Source organism: Diplotaxodon limnothrissa, linkage group LG8 (genome assembly GCF_057381915.1).
Source record: "Diplotaxodon limnothrissa isolate DT_005_m linkage group LG8, D_limnothrissa_male_GT1.1, whole genome shotgun sequence".
Taxonomy (NCBI): domain Eukaryota; kingdom Metazoa; phylum Chordata; class Actinopteri; order Cichliformes; family Cichlidae; genus Diplotaxodon; species Diplotaxodon limnothrissa.
The window spans coordinates 20,734,900-20,762,866 of NC_140603.1; the positions used below are offsets into that span (position 1 = coordinate 20,734,900).

General features: G+C 39.1%; 4 protein-coding genes across 4 annotated transcripts; 2 read left to right on the top strand and 2 right to left on the bottom strand.

The window, feature by feature from the left end:
* Positions 1 to 18: 18 nt before the first annotated feature.
* Positions 19 to 11,505, top strand: LOC146626819 (zinc finger CCHC domain-containing protein 24-like). Its single transcript, XM_085360816.1, has 4 exons — positions 19 to 426; positions 1,755 to 1,955; positions 10,747 to 10,911; positions 11,221 to 11,505. Exons 1-4 carry the CDS (start codon positions 220 to 222, stop codon positions 11,332 to 11,334), a joined length of 687 nt encoding a protein of 228 aa, XP_085216942.1. The 5' UTR covers positions 19 to 219; the 3' UTR covers positions 11,335 to 11,505.
* Positions 11,506 to 12,723: 1,218 nt separating this feature from the next.
* On the bottom strand, positions 12,724 to 16,474 carry ppifb (peptidylprolyl isomerase Fb). Its single transcript, XM_085360817.1, has 6 exons — positions 16,235 to 16,474; positions 16,052 to 16,082; positions 15,335 to 15,423; positions 15,158 to 15,254; positions 13,543 to 13,618; positions 12,724 to 13,374 (listed from the first exon to the last, which is right to left on the bottom strand). The coding sequence occupies exons 1-6, from the start codon at positions 16,385 to 16,387 to the stop codon at positions 13,239 to 13,241; spliced, it is 582 nt and encodes a 193-aa protein (XP_085216943.1). The 5' UTR covers positions 16,388 to 16,474; the 3' UTR covers positions 12,724 to 13,238.
* Positions 16,475 to 17,724: 1,250 nt separating this feature from the next.
* Positions 17,725 to 19,628, bottom strand: LOC146626821 (peptidyl-prolyl cis-trans isomerase A-like). The gene is made up of 6 exons (XM_085360818.1): positions 19,461 to 19,628; positions 19,340 to 19,370; positions 18,969 to 19,057; positions 18,787 to 18,883; positions 18,007 to 18,082; positions 17,725 to 17,860 (listed from the first exon to the last, which is right to left on the bottom strand). The coding sequence occupies exons 1-6, from the start codon at positions 19,626 to 19,628 to the stop codon at positions 17,725 to 17,727; spliced, it is 597 nt and encodes a 198-aa protein (XP_085216944.1).
* A 6,192-nt stretch (positions 19,629 to 25,820) lies between these two features.
* On the top strand, positions 25,821 to 27,366 carry LOC146626822 (uncharacterized). The gene is made up of 3 exons (XM_085360819.1): positions 25,821 to 26,330; positions 26,443 to 26,611; positions 27,129 to 27,366. The coding sequence occupies exons 1-3, from the start codon at positions 25,841 to 25,843 to the stop codon at positions 27,253 to 27,255; spliced, it is 786 nt and encodes a 261-aa protein (XP_085216945.1). The 5' UTR covers positions 25,821 to 25,840; the 3' UTR covers positions 27,256 to 27,366.
* Positions 27,367 to 27,967: the final 601 nt, after the last annotated feature.

Consider the following 27,967-nt stretch of genomic DNA (forward strand, 5'->3'; position numbering starts at 1 on the left):
ACAGCCTTTCCATTTCAAACTTACACCGAGCCCCTCCCGTGACTTCTCTCCTGTTAGTGGAGTCCTCCTCCCAGGGCTTCCCCCAGGTGAACACACGCAGAGATTACGCCCAGTCAGGCGCTGCAGGGGGATGACTGGAAGAAGTTGGGTTGTCCAGAGAAACCGGCGGTTCTGACGGTGCTGTTTTAAGAGGAGAGGCGCAGACCTCCAGAAGACACCATGATGTCTGCCGTAGAGACTGGTGTGTACCAGCCCGCGCAGCTTCTCAGCTGGGTCTACATGTCCTTACAAGACACGCCGAGTAGCGCTTTTGACGGCTTCAAAGTCGAGTCGGACTCCTCTCCTCTGGACGTGAGCACCTCCAAGCGCAGCGCAGCTGATCTGAGCTCCAACTATCTCAACAACTTCTTCCATCTGAGCAGTGAGGTAGAACGCATGTGATGCTGTCTCAATCATTAAGTTGCGATGGCAGGTTATTATCTCCGTATTTGGATTAAATCTTTATCTTTAATGTTATTCTTTATTTATTTATTTATTTGCTGCAAGTCTCTCCCTGAATGTTCTTCTCAGATATTTCAGCCTTGGTTACTTTGCTGCCCATACTGCAAACCTCACCTGCATGCCTTCATTTGGGTTGCCCTGCGGTGGCTGGGTAGCATATGAATATGCGTTTTGTACCCAGATATAGTGCCTGAGTGTGTTCAGACTGTTCTGGTGTCAGCCAGACGGGGGAATGGTAGGTTGAGAAAGACCTCTCACAAGCTTTCAAAAATGTTAGAGTTAGCCACCCCAGCCCCTTGGCCTCTGCATGGTTAGAGCGGTATACAGTGTTAATTCAGTGCTTAATAAACTACTGACTAATTGAAGAAAGAGATAAGGATTTTTTTTAAACAAACTGAGTACTTTGTGATGTTTTCTTTAAATTTTGACATCTAAATCCACAAGTTTTTACTTGAGACATGAGACATTTCCACATATCTGGCGTGTGTGCTTTAACTTCACGCATGCCAAGATATCTAGTGGTTTGCTGTCTCTTGCATAAGATCTCACTGCTCTAAAGCACATGTGCATCTGACCACAATTCGTTATTGTGCGATGCCTTCAGAGTAAACAGTGTCCGCAGGCTGTTCTTCATGTTGGTTGGCCCTGCAGTGCCATAGCACCCATCTCCTCTAGAAGCACAATGATGCTGATTATGTCGTGCCAGAAGAACCATTTGTAAGAATGCATGACAAAGGCATTTTGTTCTAATGAGGAAATGGACACTATTGGTTCACACAGTAAGGACTGCACATCTGCAGAAATCAAATAAGGTTGGCTACTGTCAGGGAGACAAACAGGAGAATCAATCAGGGTGATGGACTGACAGACCCCGTGAAATGTTCTTTTATAGCAGAGTCACAACAATAACCTTCTGTAACTTTCTGTGTTTTGGGGATATGGCAAACACTCTTGTGTAGAGCTAAAACTGATGAAATGAGTAAAATCAAAAATTAAACAACCATCTGTCAAACAAAAAAGCCAAAATCTGCTAACTCCAAAGTAAAAATCTTACAGTTTTTACCTCTGATAGTTGAGTATTTCTGTGTTTTGATTGATTTTGAAGCTATTTGAATACACTACCTTGGCCTTTTGGAAGTTATGTTGGGCATTACTTATGAGCTTCGGACATTTGTAGACATAGTTAAGAGCGCATATCAATGGAAAAATAATTATGATTTGTTTGGGTGGGGGGCGTTGCTTTTCTCTGACAGAGCTTGAACAATAATTTCTACAAGAGGACTTCACCTTATGGATCTCTCAACAATATTGTGGATGGCCTGAGCTCACTGGCAGACCATTTCTCAGACCTTTCCCTGTCTCCTGAGACACGGAAGCCCAGCAAAAGGCCGCCACCCAACTACCTATGCCACCTTTGTTTCAACAAAGGACACTACATCAAAGACTGCCCTCAGGTGAGACACACAGTGACACTTTACATCAAACAGCTGCACAATATGTGGCTCATTTGAGCTGTCTATCAAACGCATGTGACGTGCTGCATGAATAATACATTTGTAAAGTAAATGTGATGACAAATCCAACAAATCACATCCAGTTTCTTCGTCACATTTCTAGGTATTCTTTCACAATTGTACTGCACTCAATTTAAACTCTACATTCCAAGTTAGAGTATTATGTTTGTATTATTCTTTTTTTTTTAGTGTGAAATACAGTCCTCAGCACATATTTGAATTAGGTGTACCACCACAGGTTGGTAATGAGCAGCAGATGCCAGATTGGATCTCAGTGCTGGCCTTAATGAAAGATGATAGGTTTTTCTGTGGAACTAGGCACGACCTCCACTCCAAACATGAAAGAAATATTACCAGTGCTTTATGTGCAGCTGTGGTTCCCCATTGATCATGTTCTGAAGGAAATGCTTGACATTTGTTAGGTGTAATAGAAATAATAAAATGACTGATGGACAGGATGTGTCCAAGAAACAAAGAAGCAAAAACTTGAATTTAAAATAGCAGGTCAACTTTTACTAATCAAATGTATCTATATATCCATCCATCCACCCATCCATCCTTTTTTCTGCTTATCCAACTGAATCACACACACACACACACTCTCTGTCTAGCGATATATAGATAGATATCTTGTAATACCATGTCACACAGGATATCCCTCTCCAAACATGGCTAGTGATTAGGTAGCTTTTTTTTTTTTTTTTTTTAAAGTAGAAATTGCTTTTTTTTGCAAAATCTGAAAGCAGCAACCTCCTTTTATAATACCACAGACTATAATACTGGGTGATCAGTTTCAGTTATTTTAGTGTTTGTCAAGTTCCATCTATCAGAAAAGCCAAGTTAAACATATTTTTAAGAATATCAATCTCTTTTTGGGGGCGACATATAACAATAGCAGTTTGAGACTTTCAGAAAAAGTCAAAAGAAGATTGCTATTCCATTTGCAGCAAATCATATTTGGCTCCGTTCTGGGAGTTTCCCACCTTTCCATGTGCATGGAAAGTCCAGTATGAGGAGAGCAACAGCAGACCCTCAAGCACAAACAGCATGGAAAAATAAAAATGGGTTAAAAGTTGGTTTGAAGTAGTTATAAGCAGGTTAAAGTTAATTAAATAGTAAACCCAATGTGATCACCTTTTAACAGCTACCAAGATTTTAGGCTGAGATTTTGCACTGAACCAAGACTATGCTAACCGATGCTAAATCACAGTTAATTAGATAAAACATTTAAAGCATGTTATTAATAACACAAGGTAGCCTTTTTTTTAAACTGTGTGACAAATACCTGTTAGGTGTGTGCTTAAACCCATTTGCTTTCTTGTGAATGGGAATGCTGCTAGCTTTATGTCTGTAAAGCTAGTAGCATAGAAATACTATAGACTGTGAGCCAGTGTTAGCATAAAGACGGGAAATGGGGAGAGCCAGTTTAGCTGTCAAAAAGAACACAACTGCTTATAATTACTGGTTTTATGCTTTTTGCAAAAACCAAACATTGTAGATAGCATTACTATGCTTTAGAGGAGCTGGTAGGGAATCTAGTGATTCTACCCTACACCAATTGTTGCTCTTTTTATGCTAAGCTAAATTAAGCTATCATTCCAGATGACCTACATGTTTTAATGTGAGAGTGATATCAAACTTCTTATCTATTTCTTAATATATAAGGAACAAACACATTCTCCAAACAATTCTTTCACTCAAAAACAATGAGTACGAATCTCTTTTTTCTCCCTCGAGTTTGATCGTTCTCTCCTAAAGTCTTGACTCTGCCAACACATGGTAGATTAGTGTACTCTAGCACAGAATACAGCCCATATAGGAATGTAAGGAATGCTGACAGCACATGTGCAGTGACTTTATAGCTCTTCGCACATTCACATCTGTGAACACCTGCCAATTGCTATGAAAAGTAGGTGTATATTCTGTATTTTTCTTTGGTGTCATGAATCACATCTTCATCTAAGTGTATCAAAGAAGGTCCTAATCACACACTTTAAAGCCACAGACACTTGGTAGAAATATTGACAACACTTCCTGTTATGCTAAAGCATGGGCTAACACAGAAATTAAGATAACTATACATTATCAGATCCACAAATACAAATCAGGAATGTGTTTGGACTGTGGACGAAGCTGTAGCAACCAGTGAAAGTGGGTAAATGTAGAAACTTAACACAACAGGCTACGAGTGGAGCTCTAACGAAGCAGCAGTAACTATTGTGCCGTTGTGCTTTACACAACTTGAGGTTTAGAATTTTTATGAGATAAGCTGCGTCACAATCTTCATCTGTAAGTTGTGATTATCTGTTTGTACCTTGGTGTATTGTGAGTAAGTCTTTAGGCTGAGTCTGACGCTAGGAGACAGGGAACATTTTGTGGAGCTGCAGTGGATAGGAATCAAAGGATGTCATGGCTCAGTAAGATGAGAGAAGGATCCACACAGGAAGTCTGTGCCTGAAGCCTTAAAAGCATTTTCTGGAACATCAAGTCTAAAATTATACGACAAATACATGGCAGGTAATGAAAAAAAATAAAAAGTTTTAGGTATAAGAGAAAATGCTAATGCTGCCATTTGGCATTTCAATAGTTAACATCGTGCTGACAGCACTGTGGAGCGTTGGGTTACTTGCTTCATGAGACGATTGAAACGTCAAAGGAATTGTCAGAGATATTTACGATTCTGCTTTATTGCTATACTCTTTAAATTATGCAAAATCTGGAAACCATTTTTCCTCCTGGCTTTTTGCCACTCTTGCTCTGCTTTAGAAAAATGATGTCAGATTTTATCATGTGTTGCTAGTATTTCAGACCCAAAGGGATGATTACGGAGCTGTCGCCATGACAAAAGGTCTCTTTAGTTGAAGTTGTGATGAACGTTCGTCTGAAGCTGTGCCTAATCAACAAACTGCTTTTTGTTCTCGCTGGTTGGAATCTGAGGCATTTTTAGCCAACTGAAGTTTAGTATGCTTTTAGTATGCTTTTGATGTCTTAGGATTGCAGAAAAATAGTTTTAAAAAAGTTAAAAATCCTTCATACTATATTGTCTTTAAGATTCACATTTCCAAGCAAACGACAGGTACTCATCGAGGGTTTACGTGGTTTTTCCCTTTAACTTAGGGTCACATTTTAATGTCCTCATCCCAGTTAAGTAGCTCGACCTGCTTACAGTAAAGAAAGTACACAAGTGACAGAGTGCTGACAGTAAATGGGTGCATGGTGGGAAGGGCCTGTGATAAATAAGGAGAGCATTGTTTCTGCAGAGGGGCTGTGGAACCAAAGGTCAGGAAGTCAGGCTGTATTGTTCGCACAGTGCTGCTTGGCTGGAGTCATCTCTGTCTCTCTCGCCTTTCTGTCAGTGCAGGGCAGTGGCAAACGAACTCTAGCTACACTGAGATGACTGCATCCGTTTTTGCAAACTTCTGGGTAACATAGGAAGTGCATGTAGGTCTTTACTGTTACAGTTTAATCACACTTGAATGGAGGGGAAAAGTCTGCTTTGAAAATTAGTTGCAGAGATTACAAAAGAAACTTCTTGATCTGATCATTGGCCTTTGAACATAAACATATTTTTAGTTCTCAGTCTTTTTAGTCTGTGCTGCGCCACTTATATGTCCAACATTTAACATAATGTTAATTTGTTGTGTTTGCACTTTCTAGTTTTAGATGTAAGACAAGATACACAGTGTTAATAATTATCATGCAAGCTAATGATAGGCAGATGTTTTATTTTTATTTTTGGATCAACACAGTCCAGCTGTTTGCTTGTGTTTAAAGTCTTTTAGCTAGACGTAGATCTATATGTTTGCATACAGGCATACAGGCCAGTCAGCATTCTGATCTTGGCAATGATGCATTTACCAAAAAACCAAAAGTTTAAACATAAAACAGTATTCAACTGTATTTGGTACTTCTGAGAAATGTACTATAAAATGAAATTACAGGAGGATGATCTCAATATTTACAAAGTTTTTAATTGACTGAAATTAGGTGAGTATCAGATTCGTTTTGGGCTGGATAAAGTGAACGACGCTGAACTGGACAATCTCATGTAACCCTGTCTGATTACTGTTGCTGTGGTCCTTTTGTTTTCACTGGTGATAACTGTCTTATCTACACACAATATCCTGCCTGGCACTTCTGGTTAAACATCTGCTGAGGATGATGCAAAAGATAGGGGAAACCCTGGAATTCAGGATAGATAGCCTTCATATGATAAAGAGTATCGTCGGCTCAAGGCTAAGGAACACATATAGGAAAAATGCTGTAGAGATCACTTTTATTATGGTTCCATGTTTTTAATATTTTCCTAAATGTTACTCAAACACATATTGAACTGAAATTGGACATATTTTGCTGTTCCAACCCACCATCTGTTCCTGTCATTCAGTCTTTTGAGAAACATAATACCTATAGTTCAGTGGAGCTCAGTCAGATTCTGGACCAATCAAATGGCTTGGTCCCCCCCAGACTCCTGCATTTGAGAAAGATGCATAGAAAATGTCCATATGTCTGTGTGATAATCATTCTCCTTGCTCTGTGTGCTTTCAACACTGGGTCTGATTGATTAAAACTCTACAGCACTACAGAACCAGTCATCTGCTCTTTGGCCTCCAGATGTTTGTATCTAATCATATTCATGTTGGATTAAAGAAAAGTTCATCCACTCTGTGTTTCAAATGTGCAACATTTGTAGAAAAGCTTTGCAGAAAGATCACAGCTTCGGGCTGTATCTGCATAAAAGAATCTTTTGACATCTTGATGTTTCCGTAAGTGGAACATTTGGCCTTGATTTGCTCTGGAAAAGAGGAAACACCATTGTGTAAGACATAAGTCAGCATCTACTGGCCAGGAAGAGACTGATATCTTATTTCCTCGAATCACTGCTCTGTGGTTTGAGCCCACGGTCGTGGTGAAGCTGCTAGAAAAACTTTATTAAACTCGGGATGAGAATAGAAGTTTTGAGTTGAGGACCTATGACACAGTGAGAGCAGCAGCGCACGAACCAAACAGCTTCATCTATTCAAAACGAGTCAAAGTAAAGCAAGTTAGAGCAATTCTTCAGAGAACAGTGCATAAGTCGACACATCCTATATTTTAAGTGGTAGGCACGCCACTAGGTTTGCAAAAGACTGTGGCATATTTGTTTGTTATATGGAGTTTTTATCCTTTTTTTTTAATTTAGATGGACTAAAGCTGATGTATCAGATGTTAAATTATTATTTCATTATTTCTTCATAACAGCTGTGAACCCCTAGGGCATCCAAACTTACTCAGATGTGTTGATTATTTATGAATTGGAACATTTGTTTCAGTTTTTAAAATATGCACTATGGTGAAAAAGACAGCCTTGTAAAAGTTGCTCAGGTTTAAAAGTAGGCACGTCGTAATGTTATCACTTTTAAAATAAGCAGCTGCTCAACAAACTAGAATCCAGCCTAAGATGATGTCTTCTAATTAGTTTTGTTTGACAAATGCTGCTAAAGCCCTAAATATTTGTTTGATAATCACATAAAACTAAAAAGCAGCACATCGTCATATTTGAGAAGCCATAACCAGTTGAATTTTGGTTTACTGCTGCCATCAAATTTGTCCTCTTAAAAACGCAGCTGTTTTAATAGTCTCTCTTTGGGGCTCGTGGGAATTGAGGCATTTGTTGCTCTTAACCCTCCTGGAGAGTTGATTTCACAAGATAATGAAAACTATCTCTTAAATCAGCACAAGAGTCTTTAAAACACAGGCGACCTTTTGCTGCGGTGGTCAGCCCAGGCATGATTGTGTTGTTTTGCTTTGCTTAACAGCTGGACTTCTCCATGGATGCTGTGGGGGTCTGACACAAATTAAACCCAGTGAGGGACAGAGTGTGGTGGGTTTGTTAGTGTGGAGTAATTGACCACATGGTATCCAGTCGGCTTAGCTGTGCTGAGTTCTCCAGGATGAATTCTCTCGTGGGGGTATGGGAGTAGGGGAGAGTGAATGAGGGACTGGCGAATGGAGACGGGGGAGGGGGGGGGGGGGGGGATTTGGAGTAGTCCATTGTTTATCCTGATGGTTTCCAGATGATGGCAGAGGGAGGCAGCCACCTCCTGGGTCTCTCTCACCAGGCTACAAGGATCTGGGCCAAGCTTATCTGCTGCAGCCTACAAATCTGGCTTTACATCCCTCTATGCAGTCTGGGGCTAATTTAAATAAGACAACATAAGTATTGGCTGTGAAACTGAATATGTTATAATTCACATAATAAATGAATTTCACAACTTATTTATCTTAAAAGAGTTTCTCACATGTGGTTTCAGACTGAAAGGTTTTGGGGTTTTAGGCCTGCTGTTTGTTTCTATGTGTTTTATTTTCTGTGTATGACAAAGAAAATTGAATTGAATGAAAATTGTTCTCAGAAACTGCACCAAGTCTAAAAAACACAGGCAATGGAAGTAAAGTAACCTCTGCAAACAAAGACCAAACCCAGCTGCCTTAGCTGATATTAGTAGTGCTGCAGTCCTTAACATTTCTACATATCAGGAATGCAGATTTTGATATAGCACACAGCAGAAGGAGAAGATAGCTTCTGCTGTGTGCTATATCAGGAACTGCTTCAAAGGCAATTACTTCAAATGGCTTGTAACTTGCTGTAAAAATGCTGCCTAAATGAAATGAAAGGCATAAGAAGGCGTAACTTAATTACACGTACTATTTACACATGGACACAACTGTGTACAGGCTTTTTACTGAAAATCTTAAGCCTCATCAGTAATGGTCTCAGTGGGAGGGGGGCTGTCAAGAAGCCATTCTTAAGGAAGGGAAACAGGCGGAAAAGGATGAGATATGCCAAATTACACAAGAACTGGACTGAAAATCAGTTGCAACAGGTCTTGTGGAGTGATGAATTTAAATTTGAAATGTCTGATTCAAAACAGCATCAGTATGTAAGGAGGAGGTGGAACAGTGAGTGTCAACAGTAATCTATAAAACATGGTGGAGACTCTGGTTTTGGGCTGTATTTCAGTCAGTGGTGTTAGAGATTGTGTCAGAACTGATGAAATGAAGAGCGCAGAAATGTATTTTCAAAGATTTATCCACCATGCAAAACCATCTGGAAAGCATCTGTTTGTCAGTGGCTTCATTTTTGAGGATGACAGTGATCCCAAACACGCTACCAATAAAGTAAAAGCTTATCTGGATAGAAAAAAACACAGTGGGATAGTGTAAGTCATGGATTGGCCTCCCCAGAGCCCAGACCTTAACATTTTTGAAGCAGTGTGCAATCATCTTCACAGAGAACAGAGCAAAAGGCAGCCAACATCTAAAGAAGAGCTTTGAATGTCCTTCAAATAGCCTGGAGAAGTATTCCTGAAGCCTACTTAAAGAAATTACAAGAAAGAATAAAGTCTTACTAAGAGAGTTCAGCCTGATGTGTGTATATACAGTGTCATATGTATGCGAAAATGGCCCACTGATCTGATGGATTCAGTCAATCTTTCCTGCTTTCCATTGAGAGTGTCCATTCACTTCCAGGTCAAAAGTGTGTTTTCATTTGTTGGCTGTCAGTGTGACATCTTTGATCAGGGCAGTGGAAACTACAGCGTGTGCAGTGCCCCTCGCTGCCCTGTGGGCTCCAGACTTTAGGTAGAGTTTGTTTTGCTTGTTTTGAAGAGTGAAAGCTGTTTCCTTCTTCAGGAAAACGATAATCTGTCTGCTGTCTCTGTATGCTTGAGAACAAGGGCAAGCATCAAAAGCGATCTCCTACAGTGCCCCTTGGTGGCCGAATGAGGCAAACACATGCTTCAAAATGATTCACAGCGCATTTAGCAGTTAGAGATTTGGCTGATGGAACTTCACAACCTGTTTTCACATATTAAGGCCTGGAAATGAATAAAATTGGAAATGATCAGTGAGAAGCTTTGAACCTGACATATGTTTCTGCGGTGAAATAAAAGCAAAGCATTATGTGAACTTCTCTGTTGTTGTGGATTCAGGCCTGATTCGATCTTAATTTTGACTTGCCCTACTTTTCATCCAAGATGCTTTTAATTCAAACCAGTCTTGTCGAGAGGATTTTCTTTTTTCTTTTCGGTGATGGGCTTAGAATTTTGTCATGTTACACCAGTGCAGAGTTCATCTGGGTTTTATTTCCTCCCTGCTAAGGTCTTTGTGTTCTGATTGGAGGATTGTGGCCAGCTGGGAGGGATGACTGATAGCCTAAGGTATTTGTCCTATAGAAGTAAGCCCTCTCCAATTGGTCCCTCCGCAGGCTAGGGCCTCCTTTACAGTCTCCTGGGAACACAGCTGGAGGGAGGGAGTTCATTTCTAATGGGAAAGCTGAGATTCTTTTTGTGTCCAGCAAATAAATTACAACATACAATATCATCTAACATCTTTGGAATTAACCACTGAAACTTTTCTGTTTGCTTTCATAGAACCAAGAGTCTTGTAATTTCCTACAATATCCCTCTAAAATAAGTTTCCTTTGATTAGATTACTTTGTAATATAAGTCAATCCTTTTAGGATTGTTAAAGCACCAAAGCAAATCATTTGACAAAACATAATCATCCCATTGCTGAAAAAAAAAAAAACCCTCTCGATAAATTCTCCTGACCACCAACAGTTCTGCTATCAGGATGTTTTATAATTACATGAAGCTTTGAACTGGCTGCCATGCAAAGAAAAAATGGGTCATTGCATAGGTTTCCCCCGTTAAAAGCGGTGATAGACATGTATAATTTTTCTTCTTTTCAGGCTCGACCCAAAGGCGAGGGCCTGACCCCTTATCAGGGAAAAAAGAGGTGTTTTGGAGAGTATAAATGTCCAAAATGCAAGAGGAAGTGGATGAGCGGGAACTCCTGGGCCAACATGGGACAAGAATGTATCAAGTGCCACATCAACGTTTACCCTCACAAGCAGGTAATGCATCAGAACACAGGGCATCAGGAGACTGGGACAGCTCATTGGTCCTGCACATCAAATCTTTACATGTATTCAATCTATGCAATCAAATCCACTTTTTTGTAGCTTGACCATTGAGGCCAGGACTGACTTTAAAAAGGTGAATTGTTCAAATTTTGGATACATTAGCTGCAGATACCTCTGTCTTATCCTTATATAAGCTTACAAATGGCATAGCTTGTCTGTTTCTCATGTCTTTCTTGGACCTAGGACTAATTGGCAATTTCTGTGTATGCAGGTCATTAATTTCCAGTTTCTTTGTTCCAGAGACCTCTGGAGAAGCCGGATGGGTTGGATGTGTCTGACCAGAGTAAAGAGCATCCGCAGCACCTGTGTGAAAAATGCAAAGTCCTTGGCTACTACTGCCGCCGAGTGCAATAACACATTCAGTTTGCCTAACACACTGCTCCAAAGCTTCATGAAACACACATAGCTACGACAGCTATATTTTAGTTACTAAAGCTACAACATCTATAGTGCAGTAATGCATCTCACGCTTTCATGAAATACCCTCTGACTATGGTTTCAGTAGTATCAGTGGAGATTGTGTTTGCTGGGTTCTTGTAAGATACTCGGTTTTCATTATGTGAATATTCATTTGAAGTCTGAACTTTGAGCCAACTGTGAATTAAGAAACTTTACTTTCTTCACTTGTGAGCAACTTCTTGGAACAGCTTTCATATAGAGGTTCTTTTACATGTGTGTATATTTCAGAAATAACTTAAATGTTTTTGTATAAAATATGCAAGTCTACCAAGACGGTTATGCAGTAATAATGTATATCTGCCTTGTCCTCTGTATTATTAGTATTGGTGGGTACATCATTTTTCTAATATATGTTTTAAGCCATACTATTTTGTTGAATATTACTCTTTGTGAAGGAATATATTAGTCAACTAACATTAAGTTCTTTTATACTACGTGCTACAGTTTATGGGGAAAACACTCGTCAGGTAGTTTGTGGCTCCAAAGTTTTAAATATGCAGTGTAGAAATTTTTCTAATAGTAACTTACAGCAACTGTATTTTGGCACCCAGTGCTAAAAGACTCGCCAAAGTGCTTATGGTCATAATGTAGTATATAACATGTGACAGTAAAAAAAAAGTGAATGTAACAAACGGTGATAAGTGAAGGGTTGCATGTGAGTGGTGCTTTTCAGGGTGTTTTTCACTGGACTTGCTAATAAATGAGTATGGAACAGAAATACCCTTTAACTTGTAAACTGTGTTAAATTTAATGTGCCTTCATTTGTATAACCCATGAGATGGATGCTTCTCTATTGAAATATTTGCATTAAAATTGATTTAAACGTGATCGGTTTCTGATCTCATCTCTACATCTCAAGTAAGGATGTAAGCACATCATATCATGAGGGGGGACTACAGAGAATAACTTACTGATATATGGCTTCAGTATCATCAAATACAATCACAGGTAATCTTATAATTAAAAAAATAAAATGATCTGCCTCCATCCATCCATCGCATCCTCTTTTGTCACACCAAGCCTGTGTGTTCTTCCTCTTTTCCTCCTGCCTAACAACTCTAAATTTCCACATTCTGTGAACATCTGTCAGCCTGTCCATTACACTATATACAAGAGATCAATGTAGAGTGAAGTGAATCCTAACTTCACGTTAAACTCATGTCATTCCTATCACATCTCAGTCACTTTGTTGCCCACATACACTTTCTGCCACTCTTTTTTTCTTCATACAATACCATAGCTCCTCTCTTTGTACCTCATTGTATTTTTTTTTTTTTTTTTTTTACATATACAAATTGTACCTGCTTCTGAACTTCTCCTCAGGATAGTTCAGAAAGAATATTTTCCCAACATCTCCAATAAAATGTAGGCACTACTGAAATAAGTTTTATTTCAGCCAGTTTGCTGACGTGCAAAATTTCATTTTTAAGGAAATTTTAAATTTTTACACCTTTGTTAAAAATCACGTTTAGAAAAGGGTTTTGTTTTTACAAATGTATGCCCCTTTTTTGCAAAATTAGTTCAAGTTTATATTGCTAAATTCACAAGCTTTGTCACATATTAGGATCATTCATTATTTTTGATCCATCAAGTTCACATTTAAAGCAAACACGTGTGTTGGCCATTACTTGAGTAATACAGCATATAAACACAAAAACCTAAACAAAAAATGTTCTGAAATGATCTGTCAGCAAACAGAGATAGCACCCTGTTCGCTGACTGAAGAAAGACCCTCTTTCACTCTTGCATTTATTGAAATTACAGCAGGAGATGAGACTACGGACACGTCCACACGGAGTCTAGTCGAGCTGTCCACAGTCTGTGATAGTGATCTTCTTGGAGGTTCGCCCAGTCCGTGAACCGTAAGACTCCGCTCTCTTGACTACATCCATTCCCTCCTTCACGCTGCCAAAGACAACATGCTTGCCATCCAGCCTAAATGAAGAAGACGCTTATTTTAATATAGCTGCCCTGGATAATGACATGATCCATGAAGCACCTAAGGAGTCTGATCGACTCACATTTTATTAGGTGGAGGCACAGACTGATGAAGAAGAACTTCACTAGCTTCATCTCCTACATTTTATGTTTATCAGTACGTACCATTGTGTTTTAGCTGTGCAGATGAAGAACTGGGATCCATTGGTGTTTGGTCCAGCATTGGCCATAGACAAGATACCTTACAATTGAACAAATTCATTCATTAAAGTACGTATTTTCACTTAAGCCACACATCTACACAACATATTATATTATATTATATACAGTGTTGGGGAGTAATGGAATACATGTACCGCCGTTACGTATTTAGAATACAAAATATGAGTAACTGTATTCCGTTACAGTTACCGTTTAAAAAGGTGGTATTCAGAATACAGTTACTTTGTTGAAATAAATGGATTACACTGCGGTTTTTTCCTGTTTCATTTTGTCGCGGGTCAGGACTGTTTGGGTTTTGTTTGACAGCTACGTTCTTTCGTTCCAGGCGGCAGCGTTACGGTTGCCATGGTTACAGGGCGACGCTCTCTCTCTCTTTCTGCGACTGTGTGTTTCCTGGGTGAGAGAGCGCCTTTTCGTTGTTGTTGTTGTGCTAAGCTAACAGGCAGAATGCTACAAGCATAGCTCTAAAGAATGTAGCATCATGGGCAGTGTAGTCCGTGTTGCAGGGAGAATGGACTGCCATACACGTTATGTGTCTGTGAGCGCGAGGAGGGAGAAAAAGGCGAGTGGAAAGGTACGAGTTGTCGTCGAGGAAAAACGGGAGCTGGAAACATGTAAATATAATAATAACCACTGCAGCCAAGAAGAGTGCCTGACGAGCCCAGTTGTAAGTAAGCTATTAAGACTCGACTGTACGCTGTGTTCGTGTTTTCCTCCGAAAACAATAAGTTCCGCTGGAGCAGTCTTTCAACGCCTCTCTCTGTCTCTCGCAAGAAAAATTGACCCACACAACAAAGTAAAGCTATTTTTCGGCTATGAGCCGACAGGGACCCCGCCGTATTAGTCAGAGGTCCCTTTACTACAGTTCGGAGTCACGGACCTTCAGTAATAGTAATAAATCACACAGCAATAGTACATTCACGTTGTTGTAAAAAGCACGATAATATATTAAGTAATCCAAAGTATTCAGAATACGTTACTCTCATTGAGTAACGTAACGGAATACGTTACAGAATACATTTTGGGGCATGTATTCTGTATTCTGTAACGGAATACATTTTAAAAGTAACCTTCCCAACACTGATTATATAGCACACTCAAATATCACCGTCAGAAAATCCACCATTTAAAATGTTGCCACCTGGTGGCAGAAGACAAATGTGACTATCCCACATTACAATGGAGGACAGCATTGGGTAATTTTCCAGTAAATTGATACAAAAAAATAAATAAATAAATAAATAAATAACAATCACAGTACCCATAATATTTACAGAATTGCTAAATTTAACTTGAGATGCATGCATATTTAATCTGGTCATGGCCCATCTCATTTTTGCTCTGGAAAATTACAATTTACTCCATTTACTACCAGCAAAACACCAGTCACAAACACTGTAGCCTGAGATTGTACCATCATGTGTAGTATATCACATTGTGCTGTGTATGCATTATATTAGATGCAATGTATTATAACCTGTAAGAGTGTATTTGGTTTTGTACAACCCCATCGTCCTTTTGGTTCCCAAGGAAAAACTGAAATGATGTAAATACTTGCCTGGCCCAGTGTGCTTCAGTTGGAAGTTCTCGTCGGGAAACGTCCTTCCGTAGATCGATTTTCCTCCAGTTCCGTTGTGGTTCGTGAAGTCTCCACCCTGAAAACACAAAACGTGTGACTGTAATTGGACCCTCATAGGACACAGGAAAACAAAAGGAGAGAAACATTAAAGCCTACCTGGCACATGAACTGAGGGATCACTCTGTGGAAAATTGAACCCTTATAACCAAAGCCATGCTCTCCTGTGCACAGCGCTCGGAAGTTTTCTGCAAGAGAGCCTTCATGTCAGTGTCTGCCTTCTTATGTTTGAATCCACACAGTAGACAGAACAGTTACGTTAGAATAAAGCACAAGCAAAATCCTAAACAGCAGAGTTATTTTTTCTTAGACTTTTCGATATTTATTAGCAACCCTGAAATATTTCTGATGAAATCTTCCTAAAAGATGAAAAAGTGTGCCTGTAACAGTGTAAGAATGCCACAAACTGCTCAGTTATCAACAGAACAGAATAAAATTTGCAGCCTTTTTGATGATCATGAGTCTCACCTTTTAAATTTGTGGTTCTAGTTTAAATGTGGCAATCTCCTGTTTTTCAGGTTTAACATAAAAAAAGTGAATAACAATCTTTTATCTTCTGTTGTGACAACACATTGTTATTCTCTTAGAATGTTTCTTCTGATTTACAAACCAAATAGGCAAGCTTTGGCAGAAAGTAAAAAAAAAAACTGTTCTAACATAATCAAAGTGACAACCTGTCGATTCACACACACATTTGGTGTGTCAAGTTAAACTTAGTCAAGTTCAGGTACACCATCATCTTTTCTTTAAGTCTGAGTAGATCAGATACTCGTTCCAGCTTGTTTGGTGTTTAAGGAGGAAGAGAACATCAGATACCTGCAGTTTTGGGCACGACTTCTGCGTTGAGCTGCAAAAGAAAAAGAAGCAGCCAGAAGGCATTTTTTTTTAAATTTTTAAATCTGGGGAGAGTAAATCAGCGACTGTGTGAGGACATCGAACTGAAACATTAACATGCAAACTAATACAAGCAGTGTCAACACTTATTTTTAACCTACTCACCTCGAAGGTAACTCTGCCAAGAGGCTCTTTGTCAGCGGCAATGTCAAAGTACACCAGCGGGTTTTTGTTCGCTGCCGCTGGGCCGCTGCTGTACAGACGCGCGGCTGTAAACGCTAAAGAGCAAAACTTTATCCTGTTTGACAGAAGCAACATCTTTATAAACTCACTGTGATGCAATAACTCAACGCAGGTGGACCAACAGTGACCTACAATCACGCTTACATGCGCGAGAGGAGGAAGCTGACTACGCAACCGGAAGCTCTGCTACGTTTCTCGCGAGATTACGCGAGATTTTTTATGCACTCAAATTATTATTGTTGTTGTTGTTGTAGTAGTGTTATGCTGCGTGCTGCTCATTTCATTAATGTCATACGTAAAAGAAAGGTTTGTGTAGTCTGTATGGTTCATCTGATCACCATATCGAGTTCGTCTAAAATGAAAATGAATCATTCAAGATGCGCTATTGCTACAGCCCAATCAAAAACAACGTTTTGAAAATTCAAAATCTAAAACATCTACACCACGTGAAACTTTAAAATTTGAAACTGGAGACAATCAGTTCGTAAAGTGAAGCAGACAGTATTTAATCAGTTTTGCATGTCAATTATTTTATTTTTTTGTATAATGCCTTACCATAAACAATCCCCACCCATCACCAGGATAAAAAGTCTATTTTATTATTAAAACCCCAATCATAAAAAATAAACTGTTTGAAATGAGTGTGTTGCTGTCACTGTAATGTAACCAAATGTTATACATGCATCATGCTATAAGCAGAATATACACACAAATGTCAGAGTAGAGGTCTTTAGCTAATTCACGGACCTCTGGCCATGTGCATGAAACTGCAAACCTGCAAATATTCGACGATATCAGCAGTAGAGCTGGGGAGCAGCAAAGCTTTGGACAGTGAGTTTGTAAAAGCTAGATTTTGGTTTATAGATTGTTTTGCAACCTGCAGCAATGCGGGGCTGTGGAATAGGGCAGATGCACAGTCTCTCTCTTGCTCTTTTTTTTTTCTTCTCAATTTCAAAGAGCAGCCACCAGAATATTACCAAGTACAAAAGCGTGATAAAGCTGGTCATTTTATAGGCAGAGAGATAAAAAGCTTCTCTCAGTTGATGCCATAGTGCCAATATCTGATATGGCAGACTTTTTTTTAAACACCAGATGCCCATTCCTGATGTAAACCCCCCCAGAATGTGCATCCCACCCTGTTCTCAAACTGAGAACCATGCAGCTGAACACCTCACAAACTGATTGGACTGCAGGTGCATTCAGTTTTATGCCCATGCAAATTTTAATTTGCAGCTGGAAGTAGTCTCTCACTGGCAAAAATTACATTTTACCCCAATCTTTTCACAGTACTTGTGACATTTATCTACACTCAGCAAAAGAGGAAGCACTCTAGGCCAACCTCTTTCACTTTGGTCATTTTATTGAAATTCACCAGGAAATGAAATTACACAATGACCATATCCACATTAAATCTACTTGAGCTCTCCACAGTCCGTGATCGTGATCTTCTTTGAAGTGTACCCAATCTTGGAACCAAAAGACTCCATTTTCTTGACCACATCCATTCCCTCCTTTACTTTTCCAAAGACAACATACTTGCCATCCAACCTAAAAGAAAAAGAAACTGCTTACAATTAATGGCTTCAAGCCATTACTGAATATCACTGTGATATGAATTAAAGCCAGTTTGGATGAAATACACAGCTTCATTGGTATCAGCTGTTATAAATATGTTTCCGTTTGTCAGTACGTACCAATCTGTTTTAGTGGTGCAGATAAAGAACTGGGATCCATTGGTGTTCGGTCCGGCATTGGCCATGGACAGGATACCTTAAAATTTAACAAACTCATATCCAGTTAATTAAAATAAGTACCCTTGAATATACTAAGTATTTCCACTTGTGGCACAGGTGCACACAACAGCTTATATTATTTAGCACACTCAAGTATCAATGTTAGAAAAAAGTGTTAAAATGTTGCCATCTGGTGGCAAACTTTGTGGGGACCTCCCAGAGTGATGGGAGCAAAATTTCTTGTGCAGACAAGGCTTCTTTATAGATTTCACTAGGCAGTAACTTTGAGCAATGAGGTAAATTGAAGCGTGACAAACAAAAATAAACATGACCTTGAAATCTCAAGACAAAAACGAAGAATGGAACAATATTATGTGAATAGTTTTCAAAATGCAAACTGGTTTAAAAAAAGAAAAAAGATTGACAGTGAATGTTACAGTGAAGGACTAACGTGTGTAATCCTTACAAAAAAATGTGCAAGAAACTCAGGACATTCCTACAATTTAAATGAAAATGCACATAATCTGTTGGCTCCATCTGTTTGACTTCAAGTTATGGACATTTCTTATATATTGATATGCTTTCAAGTATTTGAGTGAGAAAAGCACACAAATGGCCCAAGTTAAATTTGAATCTGACAAAGTGACTTGCACTATAGAGTTGGAAATTTCTGAAAACCAATAAGTAGCACTGCATTGTTTTCATTTTCACTTGCAACAGTGTACAGAGGGGGATAATTACCTGGTCCAGTGTGCTTCAGCTTGAAGTTCTCATCGGGAAAATTCTTTCCATAGATAGACTTATCACCACCTCCAAAGTTATAAATAATATCTCCACCCTAAAAAACAAAACGCATCACTGTAGTAATATCACAACAGTCCATTGGGGGAAAATTAATTACCCCCAAAACAAAACAAACCTACCTGACATATAAACTGAGGGATCACCCTGAAGAAAACGGATCCCTTGTAGCCAAAGCCATGTTCTCCTGTACAGAGCGCTCGGAAGTTTTCTGCAGGATAGACTAAATGTAAATTTTTTCCTTCTCACGGGTGACGAAACACACACACACACAAAGCTTTCGGTAATTTTTCATGTTTGAACAGTGACTTGTTACTGTTAGTTTAGGTCCTCCTGAATGGATTTGTGACAGCTGCTTTATAGACCAAACAATTATGAAGCCAACAAAACAAAACATCTCATCCATTCCTCAGCTCTGATAACAGCACTTTCTTGACATTTTGCTGTGATTTGTGATTAAAACAAATAAACAAATGATGAAAACAGTAGTTACCTGCTGTTTTTGGCACTACGTCTGCATTAAGCTGCAAAATAAAAAGAAAACGGCTCACAGCGATTTAACGCATATTTTCAAAGTAAAAGTTGTTTGTTTTTGTTTTTTTAAACCTACTCACCTCAAAGCTAATTCTGCCAAGCGGTTCGTTGTCAGCAGCAATATCAAAGTAAACCACCGGGTTTTTGCACGCAGCTGGTGGGCAGCTGCTGCACAAACGTGCGGCCGTAAACACCACAGAACAGAATTTCTTCCTGTTTGGTAAATGCAGCATCCTAATAAAAGTCATATTGTGCAGCTACTGCCTTCAAGTATGTCAGCAACCACCCAGAGCCAGCTTACAAATACGAAGTGGGACGTTTGCTTAGAGAACCGGATAGTCTACTCTAATGATGTTGAGAGGCTTAATTAACGTCCCTTAGAACACCTGTTTTACTGTGTTGTGTCAAAATGGCTGCTGTGTCAAAAAGCCACGTGACCATGGCTAGAATTATCCAGAACATATACTTTAAACATTAGCTCATTAGAGACTTTAAGTTACTTTAAAACCTGTTTGTTGCGTTTCAGTAAAATGTTATTGACTTTCTGCCCACCCAGCCTGTGCGACATTTTTGGACATCTCATTGGTGTTTGCAGCAGTCAAAGTAATTCAGCACAATTGTGAGTTAGCTTATACACATGATGTGACTTTTAAATACAATACAATGGCTTACCAACTAATTTAAGCGAGTGCGACGTTCGTGGCAACAGCTGTGTGCAGATCAACAATGGATAATATATCAGTGCAGAGAGAGCATGGGCAAACCTCCGCCTACCCCACTCCTGCTTTACAGGTGAAAATAGAGCAACAGGACCACTGAGTCTGATTTTATTTATTTTCTGCTGTGTTTCACTTGCATTTATTTGAAAGACTGAGTGTAAACACAAAAAAATATTTAATTTTATGTGCTGGAATGTGCAGAAAATAGGTTTAAATATTAAACAAATTTCTTCCAGTCAGAGAATGTTGCATATAATGAAATTTTTGCTTGATGCATAAAGTTAAAAGATTAAAACTAATAAAACAAGTTTTAAAAAGAGACTTTTCCATTTGATTACATTTTGTATGATGGATTATGCAGAAAAAGTAGAAAAGTAGGGAAGTAAAAAGTAGGGCTGAAAGATCTATCGCTTTATCACCTATTCAGGTTCTAAATCGTGTTTTTACTTTTTTCAAGTAACTTGACCAACACTGGGTATAACCCAAAAAGGACTGTTGCTTACTTATCTGACACTGATCCAAGTAAATAACTGTAATTTAACAAATTATTCTTAAAGAAACTGTTTTACTCTCCTCATTATTCATCTCATATTACGTCAGACTTATCTTGTGACCTACTGAGAGGTGCTGTATGCCTGGTTTGGGAACTTAAATACCAGCTACCAGTAAGCTTCTACTCAGATATCAATTGATCAGTATTAGTAATATAAGTTATTTATATAGTACTTTGCAAAAGTCTCAACCAAACCCTCACTTCTTTATATTTTTTAAGTAAAATGGGAAAGCAGGAGCAGCAATTTAGTCAAAACTGCTAACATGCATGGAAATACTGTACATAAAGCAAAACATAGTTTGCACAATTCTATTGAACTTGAGAGTCAATATTTGGTATGAACACCTTTAGTCAACACAGCCTGAACTACCCTACACTGTAAAAAAGGGCAGTGAAATTGACATAAAAACCATGTAAAACCCCTACAGAAATGTATAGTAAACCCCAAAACACAACTTTCCTGTTTCGATCACAGTGAATTATTGTAAACCTTTAAACAGAATGTTCCTGTTATATTTACAACATGAATGTGTGATTATAATCAAATTTATTGGTTAAAACTACAAATACTGTGAATAAAAACAGTGAAACACCGTAATACTCATAACCAAACAATCATGTTAATTTGACATGCAAATACTGTAAAAATCACAGTTTTAGTCAGTTTTTCTTAAAAACACATGACCTATAAGTCACTTTACAACTGCATGGATGTACTGGGCCTACTTTTAACATGATTCATGAAATGATGCAAAGTCATGGATAGGACTAATAAAAATGTTTTCACAGAAGATGTCATTGTGAACCTGAGAGGTTGCCTCTCCATTTATAGGCTATATAAAAATATACAATTAAAATTGTTTACATCATGTTTTTTTCTTAAATCATTCGGGCTATTTGCAGCCTATTGTAGGGTAACCAATAAGAAATTATTATTTAACGACTAAGTAATGCTTCTGTCATAATGCTTGTATTCTTTATGTTTCTTTTAATTGCAATGTGATACTTAGACTAGAATACTTTTTTGGGTTAGGTCAGCAATGTCTCATTATTAAAGGCTAAACAAACTTACAGTGCCTCCCATAGGATCTCTATGGTGCCTCATCTCCACAGAGCTGTAAGCTACTTCAGGCCACTCACAGTTGCACTGAGCGCGCCTAATTTTGAATGTGCATCTGAAGCTCGTCTCTGATTGGATAATGACGTGAGGGCGGGAGGAGAAGAGCGCCTAGTTCACGAACTTAGCTAACGAGCCAGCACTAGAGAAGAAAACGTCGAACTTTCAGCAACTACGTTGTTAGGACAAATTACAAACATACGATTTCAAGTGTTTTTTGAGGATCTGTGTTTGTTCGTCAGAAAGTCTGCACGGTAAGTTCAATATCTTGGCGACGTTTTTTCGAGATAAAAGCACCAGTTGATATTTAGACCAATGCTCATAACCTAGCGCTAGCATGCTAGTTCAGCTGAAAAGCACAGGCAAACTTTTGAAATACTAAAAATGATCATCTGCGTCTTTTGTAAAAAGGTATTGGTCACATTAAGAGGCTATGTACTACATTGCAGAGTGCATAAGAATGAGCCTTGTTGTATTTTTAAATGTGTTGGCGCCAATTGCAGCCAAACATTCACCACGTACTCTGCTTTCAAGGGGCATTTTTATCGTGTGCACAATGCACCTGCACTTCAAGCTACTCCTAAAGCTCTTGTTGCAGATTTAAAATGTGCGGTTTCATTATGTGCCCGCCATTTTCAAACAGTGAAAGAGCTAGTGTCTCACTTAAACGATCATATTGCAGAGGGCAGGTCTGTGTCATGTCCAGTAAGTGGTTGTAAGCATATGTTTACAAAAAAGTCATCATTTACTTCTCACATGTGTAGGAAGCATAAAGCTTGTTCTCCAGATGGTATTGATGACATGTACAAGGAATCTCGTCCTCAGCCCCCAAATGACAGTACAGAATATTCAGAAAACACACATGAAACCATGGCATCTGCTAGTTCAGCCAGGGATATGCCAGAGAAGGATAGTCATTCTTATCTCAGAAACATGTGTCTCTTTTACCTTAAACTGCAAGGACAGCTGCTAATTCTTGCCTCTACTATACAGAGTATTGCTGAGGAAATGCAGAATGTGCACGAATTGGGTCAAGCCTACACAATTAATAAGGTAAGTTGTTTACTAAAAAATGAAATGAACCTATCAGATGAAGCAGTCACTAAAATCTGTGACTGCATTAAAGAGTCAGATTTGTTCTCTGCTTGCCATCAGGGACAACTAGGAACAACACACACCAGAAATCAAACATTCAAAAAAATGTTTAAATACACAGAACCCAAGAAAGTGCCATTGGGAATGGATGAAAACATGACAGAAAAATGTGCTTACTACATACCAGTTGGAGAAACCCTGAAGAGCTTTTTAGAGTCACAGTTATGGAGGAATACACAGTCACAACAGTTTGGGGGTCCTGATGTAGAAATTTTTAAGGATTTATATGATGGCAAAATTTTCAAATGTCACCAGTTCTTTAATGAAAACCCTGAAAGCCTCAAACTGATTTTGTACCAAGATTCATTTGAGGTAGTGAATCCCCTGGGTTCTGCTAAAAAGACGCACAAACTTCTTGCAGTCTATCTGTCATTAGCAAATTTACCCATTCATTTGCGTTCAAATACAGATAACATGTTTTTAGTCTTGTTGTGTGTTGAGAATGACTTCAAGCGTTTTGGAATAGCCAAAGTTTTCTCAGAGTTGTTGGCAGATCTGAAATCTTTGGAGACAGATGGAATAGATGTAGATGGAGAAACTGTAAAAGGGGGTCTTTACTGTATTGCTGGGGACAACTTGGGTTCTCATTGCATAGGAGGATTTACAGAAAACTTCAGCTGCTCTCAATATTTTTGCAGGTACTGTGAAGTAACACGAAGTGAGTTTTATGCTGATCCGAATGCCTGTGGTCCTCCACGCACTCCAGAGACATATGACGCGGCTGTTGCTGATCTCCAGTCTGAAACTATCCAAGACGTCAGAGGAATAAAGGTAAACTCCATCTTCAATACCCTTCAGTCTTTTCACGTATCCCAGCCTGGTCTCCCACCTTGTCTAGGTCATGACCTCTTTGAAGGAGTTGTGTCATATGATCTAGCACTGTACCTGAAGAACATTATAAAAAATAAAAAATGGTTCACATACTCCCTTTTAAACAGACGCATTAAACAGTTTAAATATAAAGGATCCGAAGCACTTACAAAGCCATGTACTGTCAAACCTGACGGATCCAAATTATCAGGGCAAGCCGTTCAAAACTGGAACCTTTTGAGATTGCTGCCAGTTTTGATTGGTGACAAAGTACAAAACCATGAGGATGAAGTATGGCAGTTAGCTCTCCAGTTGAAAGACATTGTGGATCTTATTTGTGCTCAGAGCATTTCCTTGTCCCAGATAGCATTCGCTGACATTTTGATCCAAGAATATTTGGAGATGAGAGAGATGTTGTTTCCTGGAATTAAACTAAAACCCAAGCACCACTATTTGCGCCATTATTCAGCACTGTTGTTGAAATTTGGTCCATTGATGAGGTTATGGACGCTTAGGTTTGAATGTAAACACAGTTACTTCAAAAGATGTGCCAGACACTTGAAAAGCTTCAAAAATATTTGTCAAACTTTGTCAACACGTCATCAGATGTATCAGGCTTATCTTTTAGCAGGGCAAGAATGCCGTGAACTGCTGCAAGTCAAGGAGAGCTGTGCATTTTATCCCAACCTCTACAGTGACACTATTCAGCATGCGGTCAGGGAGTTAGCTTTTTCAGAAAGCAATACCACAGTTACCACAGACATTCAGTACAAGGGCACTGCATATAAAAAGGGACAGTTTCTTGTGTACAGAAATGACGAGTGTATGGAGTTTGGTGAACTTCTACTCATCTTGATTCAAAATGACACATCTGTGTATGTTCTAATGGATATCCACAAAGGCATCTTCCTCTCAGAATACCATCTGTATTCTGTGACAAAGGACAGTCTTGGGTTACAGTGTATCAACATTAATGACCTGCCTGATTTCTATCCTTTGGTATCATACATTCTTCAAGAATACAGAGTCATTCCACTAAAGCATAGTATTGTGGCAAAATAATGTCCAACTAATAGCTCACTTCTCACTGTAAATAGTTTAACATTAATATAAGTGTCACGTAATCCACACCCTGCTCCATCAAGTGTATGAACTGTATGTGATTTTCTATTTTGTTTGGATGTGGCATTTCTTCTTCAGTGCAAGTATGAGTGACTCAGAGCGAACCTTCCTAGATGTCGCCATCACGGAAGTCCTACCAGAACTTCAAGCTGTGAACAAAAACATCCTGGAGGAGCACTTGCAGTCCATTGGAGTTGAGACAAGTGATGATCTACGCTTCGTAACGGAGGCAGATTTGATGACAGCATTAAGACCTGTACAAGCAAGAAAGCTTCTTTCTGCTTGGAAACAGAAATGTAAGTAAAAACAACAAACAACTATTCAAACTCAAAAGCAGAGATGGTCATGAACAGACATACAGTGTGAATCATAATTGTATTTGTTTTGTAATTTAAAGACCAAACTCCAGAGAACAGCTCGCTATCATCTGTGGAAGCCTCATCAACCCAGTCGCTGTCATTGCTCTCACTTTCACCCCAAAGTCTATCGTCGACCTCTTCCAGCAGCCCAGGATGTGACACACAATGGGATGACAACTTTGAAATTCCATGGAGTAAACTTCCTGCAGAAGTGATGCATTTTCTTGAGAGGGGGAAAAGGCCTCGCCCAAAACTGAGGAGGCAAATGGTCCGGATTGTTGTGACTGAGATGATGGAAAAATGCCCTCATGTAGGTAGAAAACATTCAATTGACGTTGCAAGAAAAATGGTGGCAAAATATCCCAATTCTCTGCAAGATTTAATAGAGGGTGAGATTGTTGGCGCAGGCTACCTTTCACTTGTCAAACAGTTGCAGAACAGAATTGAAAATGTAAGGCGCACTTCAACACCCAAAATAAGAAAAAGAAAACATCAGACTGACTCAGACCACACAGACGAGATCCCTTTAGAAGAAAGAGCAGCCATGCAGGATACATACGGGTGCATTAAATGGAATGTAGAATTTCTGCCTCTTGAAGAAACTCCAGAGAGCCAACAGCAAAAGATGGAAAAACTCAAGGTGATGTTCCAGCAAGCTGACACCAATCCAGAAGAGGTAAAAAGTCTAATGAAGTCCACTTACTACACACAACGTCTGCATGTCAATCAGGGGAAAAGTATCAAATGCCTTAGGGAGGAGTGGCCGTTTTGGTTTGATGAACTTGGCATGTCTGTCCACTTCAAGGAACTTACTGGGATTGACCTCAAAGAGACATTCACACGTAATTTGGATTTGAAGGGGAAAAGGCTACTGGACTACTTGACCACAGTTGCTGTCAGCAAAAGCAAGGTGTTCCTTCAGACTTATGCAAGGCTTCAGAGGATGCGGGGACCGCAGAGTGGCTGCTCAGATGATGTGAAAGAGATGGTCCTGCTTCTGCTCAGCTACTTTGAAGAGAAGGAGGAGTCCATGCTTCTCTGTGTTGAAGATACATGTCTGGCAGATGAGGTACAACTGGAGCAAGTGCCTCTGACACCCACTATTATCGTGTGTGGTAAGTCTGTTTCATAGCTCTCTCTTCTTTTTTTTTTTTAAGTGCACTTTTTATAGAATGTCATGTGACTGCCGTGTTTATTGATATAACCTGTTAAATAATTTGTTCACAGGACAGTCCTGCTATTCCTCAAGAAGATACATGCTGAGTGTTGATCGGAACCTCGTCAGCACAAACATATCCTCCTTCATTTCTGCACTGTGCCTCATGTTCGGGAGCTACTACAATTTCAACATCCATTATCCATCTGAGCTGGCTTCCACTTTAGAGTTTCTTCAGAGGTGAACAAATATGGCTTTGTTATTTCTCATAACTGAGACTCTGGGATCTGGAGTCTGGCTTTGATGTGGTTCGAGTCCAGGTCTGGCTCTGAGTCTCGGTCGGCTTTGGAGCCGGTTTCAGTTGTTTTTTTTCTGTTTTTTGTTGTTGTTTTTTTTTTGTTTGTTTGTTTTTTTTAAATACATTAACAGTCTGAATCCGGGTCCAAGCCTGGCCGAGACTCAGGGCTAGACCAAGCGTCAACTGACGTCTGACTACCTATAACCTTTGCTTTGGATTTTAACAATGCTAAAGTGTGACATATCACTGCAGAAGACACTCGTGAAGGGTGCCAATACTTTTGACCATGCATTGTTCACTTCCCCACAGCATTTTGGTTATACTTTGTCTTGAACGTGGTCATGGCCATGACTGTGTATATATATGTATATACTTAATTTTTACTTACTTTGTACGTGTATTTTAACTGATCAATTATAAAAATGCTTAATAAACTTTTATATGATTGTTATTCTACAGGTGTTTCTTCTCCATAAACCCAGAAAAAGGAACCAAAGTAGAGAACAAAAACTCAAAGCGTCGTCTCAGTGTGAACCCTCGAGTCCTCACCCTGATTCAGGATCTCGCCGACCACGAGTGGCGCTAAGCCTAAATCTTGACTCTCTGTGGACTGTTAGTTTTACTTTGTTAATTTTGTTCCACAATGTGTACTGGAACCTTTTACTGGTCGAATGCATGAAGCCAATTCATGAAGATGTTCTTTCTTTGTAGGAATGTTCTTTATTTACATAAGAAAAGAAAAAAACAACATGCTGCTACTGCAGTGTTTCTAGACCACATGTGTAGGTTTGTTTCACCACGTGGTTTTGCTGATGTTTTCTGACCAGGGCCATGGTTGTGGTGACAGCAGGGTGCGTGTTGCGTTGCACGGTGATTATGATCATTTTTGACACAATATGTGTTTTTTGTTTTAAAGTCTTAACAGGTTAGTTAACTTTTTCTGGTGGAGGGTCTAACAAATGCTTGTTTCATGAACATGGTTCTTGCTTTGCAGGAATGTTCCACAGCTTTTATAGCCTATATTTTGATTGAATTGTGTAGTTGCTGTGTGCCTTGCATATTGTGTTAGTTGGAAAAATGGATCCATTTGCTGTCATTTTGCTAATGTGGCTGCAAAATAAATTTCCCAAAAGTGATATTTTCCTCTCTTGTGTTTTCTCAAGATGTATTTTTGCATGTTTGGGTGTAGGCGTAGCAGTAAGAAATTTGCTGGGTTATGGTTAAAATTTTACATTAAAACATATAATATTCAGCATAGATTTTATGTATAATTTACAGAGCAGCTCCATTTAATATGC